General features: G+C 42.8%; 4 protein-coding genes across 7 annotated transcripts; 1 reads left to right on the forward strand and 3 right to left on the reverse strand.

Annotated features, from left to right (window-relative positions):
- Positions 1 to 878: 878 nt before the first annotated feature.
- Positions 879 to 11580, reverse strand: LOC133144365 (brevican core protein-like). Of its 2 annotated transcripts, none has more exons than XM_061266994.1 (16): positions 10901 to 11580; positions 10800 to 10829; positions 9301 to 9631; positions 6881 to 6951; positions 6458 to 6814; positions 6217 to 6391; positions 6015 to 6142; positions 5654 to 5947; positions 4459 to 5151; positions 2991 to 4385; positions 2234 to 2341; positions 2012 to 2170; positions 1865 to 1947; positions 1640 to 1784; positions 1393 to 1575; positions 879 to 1323 (listed from the first exon to the last, which is right to left on the reverse strand). In XM_061266994.1, exons 3-16 carry the CDS (start codon positions 9318 to 9320, stop codon positions 1202 to 1204), a joined length of 3933 nt encoding a protein of 1310 aa, XP_061122978.1. In that variant the 5' UTR covers positions 9321 to 9631; positions 10800 to 10829; positions 10901 to 11580; the 3' UTR covers positions 879 to 1201. The 2 variants fall into 2 exon arrangements, with proteins under 2 accessions (XP_061122978.1, XP_061122977.1); XM_061266993.1 differs by having other exon boundaries at positions 6881 to 6975.
- Positions 11581 to 11713: 133 nt separating this feature from the next.
- mrpl24 (mitochondrial ribosomal protein L24) lies at positions 11714 to 13333 on the reverse strand. 2 transcript variants are annotated; one of them, XM_061266998.1, is made up of 6 exons: positions 13265 to 13333; positions 12880 to 13090; positions 12610 to 12705; positions 12395 to 12498; positions 12024 to 12154; positions 11714 to 11964 (listed from the first exon to the last, which is right to left on the reverse strand). In XM_061266998.1, exons 2-6 carry the CDS (start codon positions 13060 to 13062, stop codon positions 11828 to 11830), a joined length of 651 nt encoding a protein of 216 aa, XP_061122982.1. In that variant the 5' UTR covers positions 13063 to 13090; positions 13265 to 13333; the 3' UTR covers positions 11714 to 11827. The 2 variants fall into 2 exon arrangements, with proteins under 2 accessions (XP_061122982.1, XP_061122981.1); XM_061266997.1 differs by lacking the exon at positions 13265 to 13333 and having other exon boundaries at positions 12880 to 13258.
- A 179-nt stretch (positions 13334 to 13512) lies between these two features.
- On the reverse strand, positions 13513 to 17610 carry hdgfl3 (HDGF like 3). Its single transcript, XM_061266999.1, has 6 exons — positions 17180 to 17610; positions 16470 to 16546; positions 16156 to 16294; positions 15936 to 16085; positions 15586 to 15726; positions 13513 to 15290 (listed from the first exon to the last, which is right to left on the reverse strand). The coding sequence occupies exons 1-6, from the start codon at positions 17264 to 17266 to the stop codon at positions 15270 to 15272; spliced, it is 615 nt and encodes a 204-aa protein (XP_061122983.1). The 5' UTR covers positions 17267 to 17610; the 3' UTR covers positions 13513 to 15269.
- A 14-nt stretch (positions 17611 to 17624) lies between these two features.
- nup42 (nucleoporin 42) lies at positions 17625 to 19641 on the forward strand. Of its 2 annotated transcripts, none has more exons than XM_061266995.1 (7): positions 17625 to 17901; positions 18045 to 18288; positions 18379 to 18467; positions 18547 to 18623; positions 18709 to 18795; positions 18909 to 19008; positions 19077 to 19641. In XM_061266995.1, exons 1-7 carry the CDS (start codon positions 17763 to 17765, stop codon positions 19574 to 19576), a joined length of 1236 nt encoding a protein of 411 aa, XP_061122979.1. In that variant the 5' UTR covers positions 17625 to 17762; the 3' UTR covers positions 19577 to 19641. The 2 variants fall into 2 exon arrangements, with proteins under 2 accessions (XP_061122979.1, XP_061122980.1); XM_061266996.1 differs by having other exon boundaries at positions 19134 to 19641.
- The last annotated feature ends 327 nt before the right edge of the window (positions 19642 to 19968 follow it).

Below are 19968 nucleotides of genomic sequence, written 5' to 3' on the forward strand. Positions count from 1 at the left end.
TGCCCAGCCCTACAAGAGGCTATAAAATAGAACTACATTATTATTACTGTATTTTATATCTATCACCTCGACACTAAAGAGAGCAGTTCGTTGAATAAGAAACGTTAAACACAAAATAACAAGACAAAGGTACAAACCTAACAATTCGCTCAGAACGGCCACATTCCCTATATTTTGAAGCAATGCCGCCACCTTGTGGTAATAAGACAAAACTGCGACCCCACTGTCAATACAGTTTTGTACACACACGTTTGAACGTGCATCACTTCCAAGTGCATTTAATTGTTTTACTGAAATTAAACCCAACGAGAAACACACAAAAATACAATACTGGCATTTTAACGAGGCTAATTTGGCCCAAATGCAAACACACGTTCACGTTAAACACTCAAATTATTCAATGACTTTATCAAAAAAAACAAATAGAAAATAGGAACACAAAAATGAAAACTTACCTTTTAAAATGACACGTACGGTGTGCTCACAGGAATAAAATAAAACAATTTAAAAACGATTGTTTTCGTCCGTAGTTAAGACGCATCCATTTTAAAAGTCTTGCTCGTGCGTGACGAAGGCGCCTTTATGAGATCAGTCACGTGACCCAATTATGACTTACTTTAATCCACATATTGTTACGTAATGTTTTTTATAAAAAAGATGTAAATGTACATCCTCTTGAATAAAACAGAGCCTTATCTTTTTAAACGTAGGACTTCTTTTTATTGAAGTATTACACCGAATAAATAAAAATAAACCTCTCAAGGGTACATCCTTAAAAGAATATCCTAACAAGGATGCAACCTTGAAAAGACTAAATCGCATCACTATGGTTATTATATATTGTTCGTTAAGAAATAAAAACTACAAAAGAAAAGCACTGGAATATGTGAACCATTTATTCTTTGCTCTGTTCTACAAAACTTTATTACAACATAAAGCTGATGAACAAAACTGCGTCTCCCAAAAACGTGCACAGGATAGTTTTGAAAAAGCAGGAATGTTACTTGACACTTTTAATATGAGAAAACATGAGCGCATTGTGTATGTAATATTGACGTATTAGCACCATTCTGCAGTGTGTCTAACTAAAGACGGTTTGCCATGTGTGTAAAAAAAATCGGTAAAAGCACATTTTTTTTCACCTTGTCAAGAAAGAACAGCAGAATGTAGTGTATATGGCAAGAAAAGTGTGCAAATGTTTTCAAAACTTGATATCCCAATAAAGTGGCGGCGCTGTGGTGGTTTCAAAAACATCTTGAAATGCGGCCAGATTGCTATCCGTCGACGATGTCATTTCAGCGTCAGGGTTTACAGCGCCATTCTCTGAAAGGAGATGTTTGTATTTTTTATTTTTTTTCTTTAATCAACAGCCATTAAAAGCTTTGTTCTCACCCGGGATGCACTGGAATCGAGGCCTCTCCCAGCTCCCCCCGGATTGACAGCGGATCAGCGGATTGAATCTTTGTTGGAACCCTCGAGAACAATAATAACGTACCACGGCGTCTGTCTCGTAACGCTGACGAGGTTTCCCGAAAATGGAGGCGTTACGGACCTTAGGCGGCGGGCCGCATGATGCTATGGAAGGAGAATAAAAATATTAATTCTAACAAATGCAATCTCGAGTGTGCTAAAGACGCACATGTGCTTTTCTTGCAAGTGTAGGCCAGATGGTAGTTGCAAGGAACGTCGCTCCAGCGGCCGTCGTCGTGCCACACCATCACCACGCAGTCCTCGCCGGACAGGAAGTAGCTATCCGGCTGACCTCGGTACCAGTTCTCGTACAACTGCGGGAAAAAAAATCACCCAGTAGATTGCTGATTATCCGAGAGAAGTACAAATTGGACACCAAACGTTGGAGACTCACCAACGGGTTGCCGTCGGACCACCTAAAATCATTCTCGATGGTTTTATCGTTCAAGCCGGTCCACTGGTATTCTTTGTAGTTTGCTGGCGGTGACAAAGCAACGTGAAGGATACACAAGGATGTGAAAATACAACGCGGCGCTCGTACTGTTGATGTAGTTCTGCTCCTCGGGTGTCATGATGGAAGCCAGTTGGGCGCCTTGCATGCGGCAGTGCTGCTCGGCCACTTCCCAGCTCTGACGTTGGCTGAAGTGTCGGTAGCAGAAGCCGTGGAATTTGTCCCAGCCCGGCTCGCAGCGTTCCAGTTCTGGAAAGAATATTGGGTCAAGTGGAATGCTTGATGGGGTGAGGTAAATATTAGCGAGCTCACCCAGGTCACAGAGGTCACCACTGTAGGTGGGCAAGCAAAGACACTGAATATGACCTTCTCGATCCGTGCAGGTTCCTCCGTTGTGGCATGGGTCATTAAAGCAAGCATCTGGAATACAAAGAGGGAATTTTTTTTTTTTTTTTTTTAAAGGATCACGAAATCCACCTTGGATGCGTTGATATCACCGTTGACACCATGCAATGTTTTACCATTCGATATGATTTTTTTATTGATGACTCGAGGGCACAAAATCATGTCGCTGCTTGGAGAAGAAAAAAAAAAAGACATTCAATATAGAAATTGGAATTAAACAGGAAAAGATTACATTCATTTTTTTCTATACAATCAAAATATTTGATGTGCACGATTCAATACATTTACAACATTGTGCTTCTAAACATACTAAAAAAAAAAAAGCATGACATCATTATGTAAAAGTGCTCAAATCCAGTTGTGACTTAATAATAATAAAAAAAAATAAACATTCAATATAGCGAGGATCTCTTTTTTGGTTACTTGCTGATTGTGATCATACATTTAAACATGTCAGCGTATTTTATGACAATACTTCACAGAAGTTAACGAACGAGGAGGAGAACATCACATTGAACACGACAGGACAGAACAGGACAGTTCGTTTCCCAGTTGAGGGACAAAAAAGACACAGAAGGATAAGGCAGGACAGAAGCTTGGAGTTTTTAGTGCGTGCCCAGGAGGAGGAAGACAGTTAGGCCGAAGAGAGTGATGTTAGTGTTACCTGCGATTTTAACTTTACCGCCCGCCGGCGCCCTCTCGTTGGGCAAAACGCGGCCGCTGGGAACCTGGGTGGGGTCCGGTTGGTGGGTCGTCGTCGATCTCCAGGGTTCAGATGTTCGGCGGAGAACGTCGGGAGAGGTCGTAGTGGGCGGACTCCAGGTGTGCTTTGACCGCCATGTGGTTGTCCTCACGGTGGAAGAGACGGAAGTGCTGATTTCCAAGTCCTTCATGGATTCTTGAGGTCTGGTGGTGGTGGTCAGGAGAGCCCAGTTGGCCGCTCCGGAATTGTACGGGAAGACGGTGATCTCCTCTTCCAACGGCTCGCCGGTGGAAGCGCTGCCGTCAAGCGTTGTGGTAGTTTGGTGAGTTTCTGTATCGATGAGTTTGTTCTGGTGGAATGGAGAAGAATTTTCTCCAATGATGGAGATGTCATGGTTTTCAAACTCCCTCGTTGGTGTGATGGTCTCACTGTCATAATTTGGGCTGATTGTAATATCGGAGGATTCTCCGGGGTTCAGCGTTGATGTTGGGCTTTTTGGGGTTTCTTTGGTATCTTTAATTGTTGGGCTAACATGAGTTTGAACTTTTGGGCTTTGTGTATGTTCTTGAAATATTGGTGCAAGTGCAGATCCTTCTTCAGAGCTTTGTGATGTTTCGGATTCTTCGTACATTTGTGTTTTGGTTTCATTTGTGATTATTAGCGCATATTTATTTTCATGTTTTGGGGTTGCCGTGGCTTGAGCTTCAAATGTGGGTGGACGTGTAGATTCAATTATTGTTGTGACTGACGAAGCCTCCTCTTTTTCTGTGACTTCTTCCATTGTGGGTGGTGTGGTACCTTCTCCTCTTTCCATAATCGTATCATTCATTTCCTGCTCAGATGTTGTGATGTTTCCATTTTGTGAATAATTCCATGCAAAACTTTTGGAAGCATTGATTTTATCTGCCATGGTATCTTCATGGATCTTCTGCGTGGTGCTGGTGGTTTTGTTGAAAGCAATGTGCCCTGGAGCTAAATGGACTTCGAGTCCGCTTGCTTCTTCATAGCTCACCGTGGAGCTGTCAAAGGTATTACCTGATGGTTGATCCGTTGAGGTCACAGAGTCCGTAGACACCTCGGAGGACATCTCAGGAGCTTCGGTGGTGGACAGGCTTACCCTAAAAGCGGTGGACATGGTTGGAAGGAGCTGTGCTTCTTCGCTATCTTCAATTTCCAAACTGGTGCTTCCCTCCTGGACGGAAACAGACGCCCACAAGTGTGAAGATGTCGAGAGATTATCTTGAATGGCTGTCAAAGACTGTGAAGGGGCTTCGGTGGGGGAGGCAGAAGATGTCTGAAGCGTGGTGGATTCAGACTTGGGGATGGAGGGCAAAATGGTGACTTCCTGATGACTTTCTGGAAAAAGATATTTTTATTTTAAATGGTAACACATCAGCGTTGGTAGAACTTGAAGCTATTGGATTCTTACCTTGAGAAGAATCTCCAGAGCCACTCAGAGGGATCAATAATGAGGAACGATCTGCGGGAGGTTCTGTTGTTGCAGGTTCTCCTTTCTCCAGACTAACAGGAGCTTCCAGAAAATCCTCTTTAGTTTCATCTTCATACATCTCAGTTCTGCTCAAATCTTCAAATTTGACTTTCTCGAAAAGCTGTGTGTTGTCAGACAAGTTCTGGCCATGGGTGGTGTTGGACTCATGGAGATTTGTTGTGCTTTCTATTTCCGATAGCTGCTGAGTAAAGTTCTGATATGAATCGTTGATGTCGTAAAAAGTAGATTGGAGTGAAATGTTTTGAGGGGAATCGTAAATTTCCGTGCTTTGGATATTATTTAGACTTGAGTCATATTTGTTTTCGGTAGAAGATGTTGTGTCAAAAGAGTTTAGGAGATCTTGAGCATCTGTGGTGGTCAAAGGAGGCTCTGATGTGGCGGACAGAAATGTCAACTGATTTTCGACAGTCTTTTCTTTAGTGAGAGGGCCCGAGAAAAGGGGTACGGTTTCTAAAACGCTCAGAACCTCCCTTTCGATTTGTTCCGAACTTTGTTCAAATGGCAGTTCTTTGTCTTCGTCCATTAAGATGACAACGTCTTCTTCAAGGGTGCTGGGCTCGGGTGTGCTTGTGACGTCCATGGTGGTGGAGTCGGACGGTGAAGGTCCAGTTCCTGGAGATGAGATGGAGTAAAAAGTCAGATTCAAGACATTTTATTTTAGGTTTTAAGCTTGACACTCAAACGCAATCCATTCCAGAATTGTTTAAATTAAATTAGATTAAATTACAATTTTTTAATTTCTTTCGCTTGATTTCCAAATCTTTTAATTGTCCCGCCCCCCAAAATATTCAAGTTTTGAGGGTCCATCATGGTTACATTGCATAAATAAAATAAAATAAAATAAAATAAAATAAAATAAAATAAAATAAAATAAAATAAAATAAAATAAAATAAAATAAAATAAAATAAAATAAAATAAAATAAAATAAAATAAAATAAAATAAAATAAAATAAAATAAAATAAAATAAAATAAAATAAAATAAAATAAAATTGTTTTAATTTATTTCGCTTAGTTTCCAAATGTTTTAATTGTCCCGCCAACCGAAATATTCAAGTTTCAAGGGTCCACAGTGGTTATATTGCAGGTCTCAGAGCCTCTTTTAGTCCACAAACCTCTGAAACAATACACGTCGTACAGATCGGACGGTTCTGGGAAGGCCGTTTGGTTGCTGAAGCGATACACGGTCTTGACACCCGCCGTGGGGCCTCCACAGCGCTCTCTGGGGGTCCGAATGGGGTAGCGCACGCTGCCATCAGAAAGCCAGCCGGGGCTGCAGTTGTCCAGACCTTCGCTCCACGCCAAGTAAAGCTGCGCAACTGAGGCCAGCTGAGCTCTCGCGGCCCTGCAGTACGATTGGGCCCCTTCATAGGACAACTCCTGTGGGTCGGGGTCGTGGAACACCTCCCCTATATATAAAGCAAATATTACAAAATTGCAAAAATGTTGGATAGGTTTAAGGAATGTACGTCCTACCATGCATTTGTTCCGCGTAGCAATATACGTCAAAATTATCCTGTGGATCCCTCCCCCTGTAGTTTCTCACACCTGGTTTTCCGACCATGTCTCCATCGCAACCTTCACGAGGTGTTTGGATCGGGTACCTGGGGAAGTGGTGCAAAAAGTGGAAACACGTTCTCCCAAGGTTCCGACTCATGGATTGATGAATTAAACGTACCTGACAGTTTGGTCTTCTAGCCAGCCTGCGTCACACTGCTCATAGCCATCATAATAAGCCGCCCGAAGCTGGATCGGATTCGCAATTTGGGCCCCGATGGTCTCGCAAGCCCTCTTGGCCTGATTGAAGTTGAGAGCATATCGACCCATGGAGTCCCGATAGTGGAATACGACTCCTAGAAAGAAAAAAACTTGCAAAAGTACTGGAAAAAAATCAACTTCCCAATATTGATTTTCATTACCTTTGACCTTGAGTTGGACGATATCGCTGCTGTCATCCAGGCCTTGCTGCACCTCGCAACGATAGTGCCCCGAGTCACCGGAGCGTGTTTCCAGCAGTCGCAGTGACAAATCTTCCCGGCGGGAGCGGTAGTTGAGCAAATCGGCGCGGTCTCTGTACGCCTCGTTGATTTTCACCCTGTTGCCACGCGCCACCAAGATTTGCTTCTCAGAGCCGCCGGACAGCAGTGTCCATTTGACCCTCGGGAGCGTGAGAGGTGACGAGGACGCCGAGCAGGGGATGATGACGGCTCGGCCCAGTGAGGCGTAAAGGACACCCGGGTGGGAAATGTTCACCCGAAGAGGCGTCTGGACGTCGTCTGGAAAGACGTGAGGATTTTTTTTTTTTTTTTTTATATTAATGCTAAGGGACATGAATTACTCACCGTTTGCAGACGGGAACTGAGTGGGAAAGGCCAGGGAGAGATGACAAAGTGCACCGAGAAGGGCGACGATTCTGCCGAGACGACGACAGCCATCACTCAGGGTTGGCAGAAGATAATAAAGAAACATTATTTCCTCCTTACCAGTTTCAACTTTCCAATTTCACACATGTTTAAACATAAAGAGCTGTTGCTTCAAGGAGCACCCACTAATCTCAATTCAGATTGAGTCATCCTGAGTCATTTTAAAATGGCTGCTAAGCTAACCGCAAACCGCAAACATACATAGATGTTAAAATTCAAGCAAGGAAAAAAAAATACAGAATAGCTTAAAGACAAACACGTTTTTTTGTGTAGTGCTCATTTATAATCAAATTCGGCCCATGTGTCAAACTTAAAAGATTAACCGCAGAATGGCAAAAAAAAGTTACAGCCAATAAACTTTCCCCTCTGGGAACTGTGAATAGCTGAGAACATCCTCCCATGGAAAATGAGCGGACTGGCCGTTGAAAATTGGACCATCACCGAAAACCAAAAGCCCGAAATAGACATTATGCTTGGAAGTTGCCTATCAGGAAAACGACTGATTTATTGCACAGCCACTGCTTTCAAAAAAATCACACAAGTCTGCATTGAATTCATTCCAGCCTGCCTAGGTGCTGCTGTTTTGTTTAGCAACAGCTATTTGAGGAAATAAAGCATTGTGGCTTAGACTGCAATGTGCGGGGAAGAAAAGAAAAATGGGTTTCCAATCCCAGGCTCCAAATGACCGCGAGCCATGCAGCGTCCCCAGCTGGTGGCACCCTGCCACCATTCTGTCACCCTGTTATTAACCCTCCCAAAAACCGGGAGCCCGTATGCTCGCTGTGCCCTCGTACGACCTCCCCAGGCAAGCCGACGACACTCACGGAAGATCTCCTCTCGCACGTGGACGTAATTACACTTTACAATGGCTAGTCTATACTTTGCCGTCGTAATAGAATCCGGGGAATGAGCCTGGGATTCCTTCAATGCAAGGAAAATGGAAGGAATAATTGATGGAATACTGACAATGGTGCAAGTACTGCATGCCAATCAGATCAGTGGACAACAAGCAGCAATAAAGTTGACTTTTTCAATTGCTTTGGCCCTCAAAGAAGCTCATTGAGGGCCAAATAGTTGTCCTAGTGTGCGTTTTCCGGCCAGCTGGGTGGGCCGCGAACGCACATCACTATTAGTATGCTCCGCAAGAAAAGCGAGAAAGAAAGCCATGGCAGCTGCATAACACCACTGTGCTGTACTGAGAGAGAAAAAAAAAAAAAAAAAGCAGCTGAAAAATGCCTCTGGGTGGAAATGAAAGGAGGGACACTGGCTCATTTGCTTGGTTTTTTTCTCTCCCCTTTTACTTCTTTTGAAATTACAGACAGTGCTGTCTCTTGCTTGTGGGGCCTTCATTGCATCACTTTCACTTTGGGGCACACACAGCTTGTCACCAAAACAAAATGGAACGCAAGTCCTTTTGGAAGAGTGGACGAGCCACATGATAAAGAATTGAATGACAAAGATGAAACGAGGCGCCATTTTGCAGTACAACCAATGGCGTTCAAATGAACAGCCCTGAGCCAGGCCAGTGGAACATCAACTGTCCTCCCTTTGCTCCATCTTCTTACCTGCCCATTAAGCTGCCTAATGGATGGATCCCTAACACTGGCCCGAAATCTGAACAACAAAGCCTAGACCGTAGAATTTACATGACTGAACAGTTTTGCATAAATTAAATATATAATATAAAATATAATATAATCATCCATCCATTTTCCATATATAATATAAAATATAATAGAAATAATAATATAATATATTCATCCATCCATTTTCCATATATAATATAAAATATAATAGAAATAATAATATATTCATCCATCCATTTTCCATATATAATATAATATAATATAATATAATATAATATAATATAATATAATATAATATAATATAATATAATATAATATAATATAATATGCATAAATAATACAAATAATTATTTATTTAATATAAATAATAATATAATATATTCACCCATCCATTTTTCATATATAATATAATATAGCCACACTCATTTTGGTCAACCCCAATTAAGACAATAAAAATTTTAAGTGTCACCCGAGCCAGAATTTGTAAAGTTTTGCCTGAAAAGTATATGTGACTCATTTTCCTCCATTGAAATGAATGGAAAGTGATGCACTGTAAACCACAGACAGGGACCAAAAAAAAGACAGGAGGGAAAAAAAAAAAAACTTCTCTAACATTTAGAAGACAATGAAAAGTAACCAGCTGCGTGCACTTACTTAAAAATAGAACCATGGGCGAGGAAATATGTGCAAAACAATATATTAGCGGATATCTTAAGATCTCGCACCATCAACAACAATTATGAGAAAACTTACCTGAGGGTTTGTAGCTGCATGGTGTCGCCGGTGTTAATAAGCGCCCGCGTCTCTCTGCTGCAGTGCGTTTTGAAAAAAGTGCATGTAGAGGGTTGTGTGCGTGTGTGTGTGTGGGGGGGGGTTAGTTGCACCGCTCTGCAGGTTTTCGGAAGGGAGCTGCGACCCGCTCGATGCGCTCGGGGGAAGAGAAAGAGAGACGCAGTTGAAAGTCAAACTGCCCACTTCTTCTTCTTCTTGCGCATGCTTGTCAAGCAGGGAGGGAGGGAGTGGGTTGGTATCAAAAGCATCATGCTGATGTCCTGATAGTTGGGTTTTAACCTCCGGAGGGAATCTACAAACACATAAAAGGTCCGAATTTGAAAGATTTTGCTAGTTGAAAAGTGAGTCAAAAGATAATAGCTTGGGAAATATGAGAGTATTGCAATACTCATTTTAGTCGGTGGTGGGGTGGGGCTGCTGTTTTGGTTAGCAACAGAGCTCTTTTGTAGTCTCCCTGCGGTCCAGTGAACGGCACTTTGTACTGTGCACCTGAGGAATCTAACACCCGAACACCAGCACGGTGCGGTCTGAGAGGCCAACGTCAAGGCTGACCCGGCGGAAAAGAAGACGCCGTGTGTGCGTGCTTGTTCGTTGCCAATTCCATTTTGCCGCTGTTAAAAGTGATCTACGCTGGTTGTTAAAGACAGAGGGAAGGTCATCTTGTTTTAAACTAAACTATGCTTCTCGCTACACCAGTTCATCCATCCTAACCTATGAGTCATGCCCTAATTCACTAAACCAGATAACATTAAATGTTCTTTGGCTTAGAATCTCACCACACCGTCAAGGTCACGCACACACGCACAGAGGAATCCAAGTCGATTAGAACAAACGCAAACGATCTCTCCGGGTAGCACGCAGGCTAACGTGACATTTTCCAGCGTTGCCTTCAAACAAGTCTGTGATTAAAATATTGCCCAGTTTAGATCATTAGGTCACCGACATGACTCCAACGCAGCAATTTGCGTTCCTCTAAGCATCTTCAGATGTGGGGGGAAAAAAAAAAAACTACAAATGTTTAGCACTAAACATGCCTAGTTGCATATTTTTATCACACAATGTTGCAATTGGATGCCAACCGGGGGAGAGAAGAACAAAATCTCCTCTATTCACCTTATCCCAGACGAGTCATTTTTCCTCCTGTAAGAAGCAAAAGAACCTCAAAAGCTACTTTCCGCTGACTGGCCAGTTTTATTCCTTCTTGGATGTGAACAAGACAAAATGAATGGGGATTTAGGGAGGGGGCGGCTGGCGGGAGAAAAAAAAATGCTGCCCACACCACCACGTTGGCCACGTTACGGGCAATGGCGACTAATCTAGACTATGACGCATTCAATGACTTAGACGGCTGGACACGTAGTCAAAAACTTTTTTATAGGACATCACGGAAAGAATTTTTTTTTTTTCATGAACAATTTAACATTCATCACTGTCATTGATTGTAAAGTTGAATTACTTACCTAATTGAAGTTTAAGACATCTTTCATGAACTGTAAAGGCAACATTTCAAGTATAAATTTGAACATTACAAACACATTGAACTAAGAATTACATTACTCACCGTTTTGATAGTAAAGTGATGTTAACCAGGCTATTGGTGAACCTAAAATGGTAAGAGGAACATAAGTCAGTAATTTGCAGTCACAATTTTTACATTTTGGTCATGTGAGTGTAAATAAAAGTTCTATCAATATATGATAAAAATCAGATAAAGCTTAAATACTCACCCTATGATGATGCAGGACGCATAATGTTTTTCCTCAAATGTGTTGTGCATCAATCACTACAGAGAACAACTATTTCAAATCCATTTTGAGGATTTTTGATGAATGAGTCAAATCTACAGTGGTAACTTTTTTTTTTTTGCTGACACTGAAATAAATGGTCTGACTTTTTCTTTTCTCAGGTTGCATGTAAGGAAAAAGGGGCGTGTCAACAGGATGCCATATACGGCGTTAACATTCACTTTTATTGCATGTGGGCTTTTGATGAAGTCATAGCCAATGGTTAGCATAGCAACCATGCTGTAATTGGCACTTAAAAGCATGCGAGTTGCTTTAAAATGGAGCATAATGATTTTAAAGACCCACTCTGTGCAGGTTTACCCCCCCCTAAAGATAATAAACCACCAAAGTGCAGCATTCCCTGCAGGGATTCATGATTGCGGCCACATGAGGAACGTCAATCCCATTTTTTTTTTTCCTGTCGCTTTCTCTCACGGTGAAAATTCCTGACCCGTTACTTTTCTAAATTATACGTCTGCCTTTGGTTTTCAAAAGTGGAAGTTGTGCCGTGCAGTCAACAAGAAAAAAAAAAAATACATACCAAAAATATATCAAAGTATTCCCGAATAAATGTGAAGACTAAAGTCAGGTTTCTCTGTTTGGGCAAAAAGATGCTTGTGACATTTATTCCTGATATAACAACAACATACAGTCTTTAAAACAAACCATCCTGTGATGGATTTGGTGGAAACGAGAGTCCTGGTTCAGTACCAGTAGGTGGGCCCGTGCCTCCTGTCCTCCTGAATGCCCATCTTCTCCATCACCTCTTCCTCCAGGGTCTTCAGAGAGGGCGTGTAGGTCTTCTCCAGCGTGTCCTCTGGGCTGGTGTCCTTGGGACCATCTGAAACAAACACCAAAATTAAGAAAATAGCAAAATAATGAAATCAATGATTTCTTCACCTTTCCACTGCTCAGGGACAATCCCATCCCGTCGCTCCACTACCGGCTTGGGGATGATACGACCGGTCCGGAGCGACACTCGCACTCGCTCGCCCTCTTCTGTGAACCTCCACTCCACCTCAGTCGGCTTCCTGGAAAAGGGAGTGTGGGGGAGGACGGTAGAAGCTTTTGATTTCGTTCCAAAGTACGTCAGTTTCAAAGAGTGAACTATTTAATGCGAGAGTGAGAGACACACCGAAACCATTGCAGTCAACTGAATTACTATGAGACATCTGTGGGAATAAGACTTTAAAATATAGCGTAGTGACAAACTTCCCAGTGCACAGCTGCCATTCAAGCATTGTAGTGAGTGGCAACGAATGTGGCGGTACCTGTCGGAGGGGTCAACGAGTTCAACGTCCCGGAGCAGGATGGGAGCTTCACTAGCGATGTAGCTCCCGCGGTAATCGCCGGTTTTCCCAATGTATCTGTAATGCTTCAATAGAAATCAACAAATTGATCAATGTTTAAAAAATATTTGTTAGTTTCAGATTACAGATTAACATTATATATTAAAAAAAAAAAAAGATATCAAATGCAAGCTTACTGTGTTGAGACCTTCCAATATGACCCAGTTTCTACGTCTGATGACTTGGATGACTTTCCCTTGTTTGCCTTTGTCCTTCCCGGACAGAATCTCTACCTGAAGGACGTCACCAGACGAAATATTTCATGACAAACAAAAAATCATTTTTTTAGCTGCATATGTAAAGCTGATCGTTATGGTGTGTTTTAAAGATATTTAAAATGGGTGCCATAGATAACACTAAAGAAGACATTTTAACACGATTACAACTCTGTAGTAGTTTGTGCTCACCGTGTCCCCTCGGAGGACCCACCAGTCGTGGTCGGCGATGGGCTCGACAAACACCTTGTTCCGCCTCTTGCCCGGTGGATTACGACGCTTTGCAGCCACGGTCCACGGCCTGTTAGTACCGTAGCGGTAGTCCTTGGGAACCACCGCCCGGGCGGCCATGGACAACAACGCCGTCAGCCTCATGATGCCGATTGGCAGCTAAGGAGAGGAACTGAGGAATGGATGGTAGGTAACACAGTTAGCCGAGATTCCAAAGGGAGAGATGCTACGCTAACGTGAAGGTAAATCAGAAATGAACGTCATCTGTGTGCGCATCTATTTGCATTTGCGTAGGCTCAAAAATGTGAGAAACCAACATTAAACCAAACAAGTTTACGACTCTTACCTTCTTCTCAATGTCACGCTGCGTGGAGTGACACAAGACAGCAGCGCCACCTACTGGACTGGAAGGTCATGTCTGCTACGCATGCGCAGTGTCTAAACGGTGTATGTCGAAGCAATAATTTTGGCGTGATCCAATTTACATAACGAAGTGCCGACTGTAGTTCGACGATTTTATGGATTTTAAAATAAAATTGAAACATGTTACAAATCACATATTTAATTATACAAGACGGAACTAAAACAAGACTCTTTATAGTAAACATGTTTATTAAATGGACCAGCGGCTACAATATTAAACTAAGTGCAGCATATTAAAATAATGGAGAAAATGAAAGCAACAATTACTCAATTACACTCAGAACAAATCAATTTGCCATGTACTTTAAGTAGCATAATGAAAAACAACATGGTGTGTCAAGGTCTCATAATGACAGCATTATATACACATTTTTATCTATTTTTCGTTCTTATATTTCATTGACACGTTACGCGGGCAAGTTGTAAACCAACGACAATGTCATATACTGAACAAAAAAAATAAAGCACTCCTTGTTTAAAACATCACAATGTTGTTCAACATAAGACTTGTACATAAGTAGAGTGGCGGTGGTATAAAATGCAAGACTCAAATTCCAGTTAAGCAATTTTGAATATTTTTTTTTTCCAGATGCCTCACTACAAAAACAAACACTTGCAAGCACATACCGTATTTCTGCAAATTGGTGGGCAAGTTGAGGAATTCAATGAACTGGATTTGTGGCTATTACAACTTATACCCAGTGAAAGGATATTTTAAAGCTACATAAAAAGAGCGAGGCAAGTTTTAGCGCTGCCGTTTTGGTTGATTAGAGTATGAACTGAGATAACTACAGTCAACCAGGTCACTAGTTAAGGAAATACGATACATGAGAAAAAAACGTCACAGTGGTTAAACGCAATGCAGTCAAATGTCCACAATTACAGCAACACTTTATTTTGTTCTAATCATATTTAATGTCTGTTGAGATGAACTTGAAGAGTGTCAATGTTTGAAATAGTTTGACTGGGCTACACGCTAACATGGCAGAGCATGCGGGAATGTCTTTCTGCTTCTGAATATGACGGCGGTAAACGATCTTCAGAAGTAGGAACATAATTAACGCTTAGATTGTTGCTCTGAGACAGGGTCTAAATATATATATAAATTTAATTTATATATAATATATTCAATACACAATCAGATGTTAAATTATTCACACGTGGGCACCCTCAATGAGCACAACATCACCGAAAAGCAACCAAATACCACACAAGAGCACGTTGAATGGCAGGGTTTCCCAAAAAAAACAAAATGGATGCCAACCGCCGTGACGTATTCATGTTTTATTCGAAGTGAGAATTGACCTTTTGTTGTAAATGCACGTCTTCTGTGTTTATATACATTTGGATGTGGACGTGATGTTTGCCTACGGGTACTTTGGGGAAACCCCAGGGACGTAAACGGGATTACAAACTGAAATATCCGCATTTGAATGTGAGCGGCGGATGCAAAACAACCAGCAGCGAAACATTTAAATTTAAAGCTGAAAGCATGAGTGATTTTTTTCCTTTTACCATATACAATATCACAATATCCATAATCAGAGACCTTAAATGAGAGTATTTTCATATCTTGAGTTACCCTTTTTGCTTGACGTCGTTTCTTTGACACCTGGCGTTCACGCTGCGTAATTACTTAATTGCACTTGGAAATAAAAAATATGTACACACCAAAATCCCCATTTATAAACGAGCCCCAAACAGCTCCATTGGTTTTGATATCCGATTGTTATTGTAACTATTGGGATATATGATATCCCAATTTGACAAATAAACATTTGCTTGTCTATTCATACAAACCCCTTTTTTGTTGTTGAAAATATCAATTGAATTTGTGAAATCTGACTTCTTGCACGTCATGGCGTCCACGCTTCTATTCCAGATGAGAAGCATCTTACCGGGGTTCTTTTTTTTGGAGTGGGCTGACGTTAAGCACTCTCTGTCACAACCTGCAGTGGTGGGGAAAAGAATAAAAAGGTTAAATTGAAAATCTGCTCCTTTGTCCTCTAAAATGTTTCCTACTCTTCCATTAGAGTGGGGATTTGGCGCCACCGTGTGGCACGTTAGGGCATTTCAGAAATGGCGACTTTTTGCAAATCAAGTAGGATAAGTTTAAAAATAAAGGCAAATGTGTGAACTTGTGAATTCACAAGTGCGAACATAAAGGAACTTCCTAATCCAACCAAGAAAGTTGTGGTGATTTCCAAGCCTCTCGAGTGTAGCGGTGGTATTCCCTCAACTTGCCTTATCTGCCGTTTGCTTTCCCGGCGCCGCGGCGTTGTCCTCGGATGCTTTGGGCGTGGCCACGTCATTGACCTTGCCCTCCATCTTCGCATTGTCTCCGTCGGAGGCACCCTCGGCGTCCTTCGGCCGCTTGGGCGACACCTGACAAGAGGCCGGACAGACTGGATAATAGTACCAAAGTTTACCATGAATTCGGAACTAGTTAGCAGAAAAGCTAACAGCTCATTTTCAGTTCGGATACCCCGTGGCCAGTCTTGCGATCGGTGGCTGACATTGCTGTGCATCTGATGTGCTCAGTAATTGCCGATTCTTTTACCAATGTTAGAAATAAGTATGTGCGAGACGTTCACCTCAGCCGACTCGTCCACCTTGCGCTTGTTTCCCCCTCTGTCGTTCTTCTCGTCAATGACCAGGGCGCCCTCGTCCTCGTCGCTGCTCCCCTCCGCGTCGGCTTTCTCCGAGCCGGCGGCTTCTTCGGACGCGTCGTCCTTCTTTGACGACTGCGAGAGTATTTGCGCAAGGTTTGTAAAATATTACGCTTCGGACGAGTGCAGAAGAGCGGCGTCTCACCTTGTAGCCTTCGTGCGTGACGGTGGGGTTGTTCTCAATCTCCCAGAGGCCCTCGGCGAAGCCTTTCCTCTTGTTGGCCTTTCCGAACCTCTCTTTGCATTCGTCGTATGGGAACAAGTCCTTCGCCCCGAGGGATGCCCTGAAAGACCAAACGCTTACGTAAAACCTCCTGCTATGTCACAGCAAAACCTCTCAACACCGGTTGTTGTTTCTCCATTGTGTGTCTCTCGTAAATATCATCTGGTGTAGTCATAAAATTCTTTATATTTTCCTGAAATAATCAGCAAGAACCAAAAGTTACTGCTGTTACTTACGTCTCGTGTGTCCCAAAAAAGAACACCTGGTACTTGTTGGAGGGAGACTTCACTGCTCGCTCTGGGAACTCGTCAATCTGCAAACAGAGGAGCGGATGTTCTCCTTAAATGTTACAAAATGGAACAAGTAGCTAATTGGAAAAAATGTCATGCCCTGTTAGGAATGTGCCACATGTTGATTGAATTTATGAACAACTTGTGGGCATACATTTCAATGATCCTTTAATTTTTTCATTATGGTTTTCATCTGATAACCCAAATGCTTACAAGAGTACTTTAATGATGATCATAATTGTGCTGTTAAAGATAGCAAAGTGTTTTTAAGCGTTTGAGCACCACTGATCGAATTGGAGCCACGACCTACAGGTTGGAGAACCCCAATGTTTGCATGGCAGCAATACAAAAATTCAACGTGTTTGTAAAGTAGTTGGTGTTTAACTCATTTGACGTATTCTCCCAACGGCTTGTTATATTACGCAGACATTAGTGAAGTGGCACCTGAAATGACTAAAAGCAAAAAACGTAGCGATAATTGTGATTTCAAATTGGCTCGTAGACATACGCTTGTGTACGCTAGCAAGCTAGTTAACCAATTAGCGCGGTAGGCTAACACGCAAGCTAGCAGGCCTCTCATCCAAACAAGCGCCGTTTCAATGAAAAAATAAAAAGCCTGGTATATTCCGCAATGGTGCCTGTGGAATGGCGCTTACCCTGGCGGGCCAGTGCGGGTAGCCCTTCATTTTGGCGAAGACCAGGTCTCCTGGTTTGTACTCCCGCTGCCTGTTGGGCCTCGGCATGTTTTTTTCCCGCAAAAATCGGCGTCGAGACGTCGTCGTCAGAGCGGCGAAAGGGGCACTCGGAACAGGATTATACACTACACCTGAACCCGGCGTCGGTTTTTTTTTTTTTTTTGTAAAGAAATCAACGGCGAGAACGAACCGGTGATCTCTTTTTTCGGCGCGAAATGAGCGACTACGCGACCTTTGACGTTTTTTACCCCTGTATCGCAATCGCTATGTTGTTGTTGTTTTTTAATAGCGTCGCCCAATCCGTCGGCGTTGGTTCTCAATGGCCAGAGTTTGAAATTGAATCCCGCTTTTCCCTCCAACGGTCGCGCCTCCACCGAGCAGATAGCGACGAGGCTGCTTTTCACACGCCGTCCGTTAGGGGGCGCAAGCTCTACGCTTGCTTTGTGGGCGAGATGAAGAAACTATTGACGTCATTATCCTGCGACTTTAAGTGGGAAGACTAAAAACAAAACTTTGTTGACTCCGAATCCAAAGAGAAAGAAACATGCCCGTGTGTAAATTTTTTCTCCAAGGCCGTTGTCTTTACGGTGATAAATGTTGGAACGAGCACCCGAGAGGAGGCGGTGGAGGATATAATAACTATAATCGCTCTTCGCCTCCGCAGCAGTCCCGAGGAGGTGGAGGTACAGTACTGAATCAAGGCAAACTATTTAAAGACGAGGCTCTTATGATAAATATTTATAAAGTTAAGAGTCCAATTAGTGTGTTTTTGTAATGGTATCAGATAAGCGCAATGTTGATTTTTTTGGGCGTGTGTATGTTTTAGGGTATGGCAACAAGGTTTGGGTGAATCCCTCTCAGCAGAAAGGAGGCTTCAACCAGCAACAGCACTCCAGCCTGAGGGATCCCAGGGGCAATATAGGACAGGACGTGAAGAGCTCCGATTTTAGTTTCTCTTCCCAAAACAGATTTTCGGCACTCGGCAACAATAACAACTTTGAGAGCGAACGAAGGGGAGGAGGGGGAAGAGAAGCAACGGTAGCTGGTGAAGAAGACGATGAACAGAAACTGTGAGTCTAATTTCGTGAAGTATTTTTTTTTTATTTGACATTTTGGCTAAATACAGCAATTCCATACGTGTTCTTTTCCTGATCCCCTAGGGAGATCATACAGAGTGATATGAAGGCCTGGGAGAGCTCGGGCCAGTGGGGCTTCTCCTGTTATGGTAGCTTCAAGACACAATTATCTGGTTGGTATCAAATACATCCTCTTTTTTTTAAATAAGTAGTTATAATCTATAACTAATCTGGCTTTTCCCCCCTTTGTAGGTTTTACTGATCTATCTCCAGAAGAGCTTCGGCTGGAATATTACTCTACGAAAGCATCAGGAGACATGCAGAGTTATGTAAGTGTAGTATTTTTGTATTTTGTCCTTGTCTATTTCAAGTATTTATATATATGCTGGGGTTCTCCCGATCCGTTTCTTTTAGGTGAGTGGTGTCAATCTGTTGCTCAGTCAATGGAGGAACAGAATCCAGGAGCTCCTGCGAATGAATCCAGCCACTCGTGCAGCTTTGGTGAGACACATAACCCTTGAGCATATTTGTCTACACAAATATGGTGTCTTGAAAGGCTCATAATGTAAGTCTAGGTACTACTGGAAGTGAAGTTTTTATTTATTTTTTTGCAGCTTGCAGAACTAAAGAATCCATCACATCAGGCATCGCCTAGTGGCTTTGGCTCAACAGCTTCCGGATTTGGGTCATCTTCATTTGGTCAGGGCAGCACAGGTAATTCCCCTTTGATTTATAAAATGCGAGAAACCCCACCCATTGTGCGAATGTTTTTATTTATTTAGGATTTGGGGCAGCACCAGTCCAGGCAAGCATCAATTTCAGTTTTGCTGCTCCGGCAGGTGGATTCGGTTCCTCACCAGCTCCAATATCCAAGCCAACTTTTGGCAGCGCAATCTCAGCCCCAACAGGTTTTGGTGCCCCCTCCTCGTCGTCTGCTTTCGGTTCAAGCGCTCCTTCGGCTGCATCGTTCTCCTTCGCTTCTCCAGCCAGCAACCAGCCGGCGGCTCCATCTTCAGGATTTGGCTCGGCCGGAGGCTTCAGCTTCTCCTCCACTACAAACAACAAAGGCTCGTTTGGAAGCGGTTTTGGGTCCGAGGCACCCGCGGGAAGTTTATTCGGACAGTCAAGTTCCTCCACGAGCGCCTCTGGAGGTGCCTCGGACATGTTGTTCTCCCCCGAGAGCGAACTGAGCCCCGAAGAGCTGGAGCAGTTTAAAGCGCAGAGGTTTACTCTGGGACATATTCCCTTGAAGCCTCCTCCTGCTGAAATGCTCCGGGTTTAATTTAAAGCTTCAAATTATTTTATGATCACACCCAAATAAAAAAAACATTTATCTGTTTTCCCGCATTTCGAAAATGATTCATTTTTGCATTATGCAAATTATGTGCACGTCGGCCCGCCCCTTGTTGATTGAAACAGGTGCGCGGATTACCAAGGTCCTCAAAAAAGTAAGTCAAACAAAACTCTTATGTCTGTTGGCAAATTATCTGTTACTACCTAAAAAAAAACGTCAATTTCTCATATTTTGTATTTGACACAAATCATTTCTAAGGTGGTTTCTTTTTGCGTCCTCGTGATATAAAGTTGAACTTCCACATCAGGCCACACGATGTCGCTGTTTTCTCCCACCTCGACCACCGTCTCGCTTTTATCCCACTCCTTTCTCATCCTCAG

This window comes from Syngnathus typhle, linkage group LG20 (genome assembly GCF_033458585.1).
Source record: "Syngnathus typhle isolate RoL2023-S1 ecotype Sweden linkage group LG20, RoL_Styp_1.0, whole genome shotgun sequence".
NCBI classification, from domain to species: Eukaryota; Metazoa; Chordata; class Actinopteri; order Syngnathiformes; family Syngnathidae; genus Syngnathus; species Syngnathus typhle.

Coding starts and splice junctions, on each gene's coding strand:
- mrpl24 (XM_061266998.1), bottom strand. CDS start 13,062: ATGAGGCTGACGGCGTTGTTGTCCATGGCCGCCCGGGCGGTGGTTCCC. Junction 12,706..12,879: donor GGGTCCTCCGAGGGGACACG/GTGAGCACAAAC, acceptor GACGTCCTTCAG/GTAGAGATTCTGTCCGGGAA. Junction 11,965..12,023: donor TGTCCCTGAGCAGTGGAAAG/GTGAAGAAATCA, acceptor TGTTTGTTTCAG/ATGGTCCCAAGGACACCAGC.
- hdgfl3 (XM_061266999.1), bottom strand. CDS start 17,266: ATGCCGAGGCCCAACAGGCAGCGGGAGTACAAACCAGGAGACCTGGTC. Junction 16,295..16,469: donor TTTTTTGGGACACACGAGAC/GTAAGTAACAGC, acceptor TTGGTCTTTCAG/GGCATCCCTCGGGGCGAAGG. Junction 15,727..15,935: donor AGGTGGACGAGTCGGCTGAG/GTGAACGTCTCG, acceptor GCCTCTTGTCAG/GTGTCGCCCAAGCGGCCGAA.
- nup42 (XM_061266995.1), top strand. CDS start 17,763: ATGCCCGTGTGTAAATTTTTTCTCCAAGGCCGTTGTCTTTACGGTGAT. Junction 18,468..18,546: donor CTTCAAGACACAATTATCTG/GTTGGTATCAAA, acceptor CCCCCTTTGTAG/GTTTTACTGATCTATCTCCA. Junction 19,009..19,076: donor ATTTGGTCAGGGCAGCACAG/GTAATTCCCCTT, acceptor TTATTTATTTAG/GATTTGGGGCAGCACCAGTC.
- LOC133144365 (XM_061266993.1), bottom strand. CDS start 9,320: ATGCAGCTACAAACCCTCAG. Junction 6,976..9,300: donor ATGCAGCTACAAACCCTCAG/GTAAGTTTTCTC, acceptor GCCAACCCTGAG/TGATGGCTGTCGTCGTCTCG. Junction 1,785..1,864: donor GGTCCGACGGCAACCCGTTG/GTGAGTCTCCAA, acceptor TTTTTCCCGCAG/TTGTACGAGAACTGGTACCG.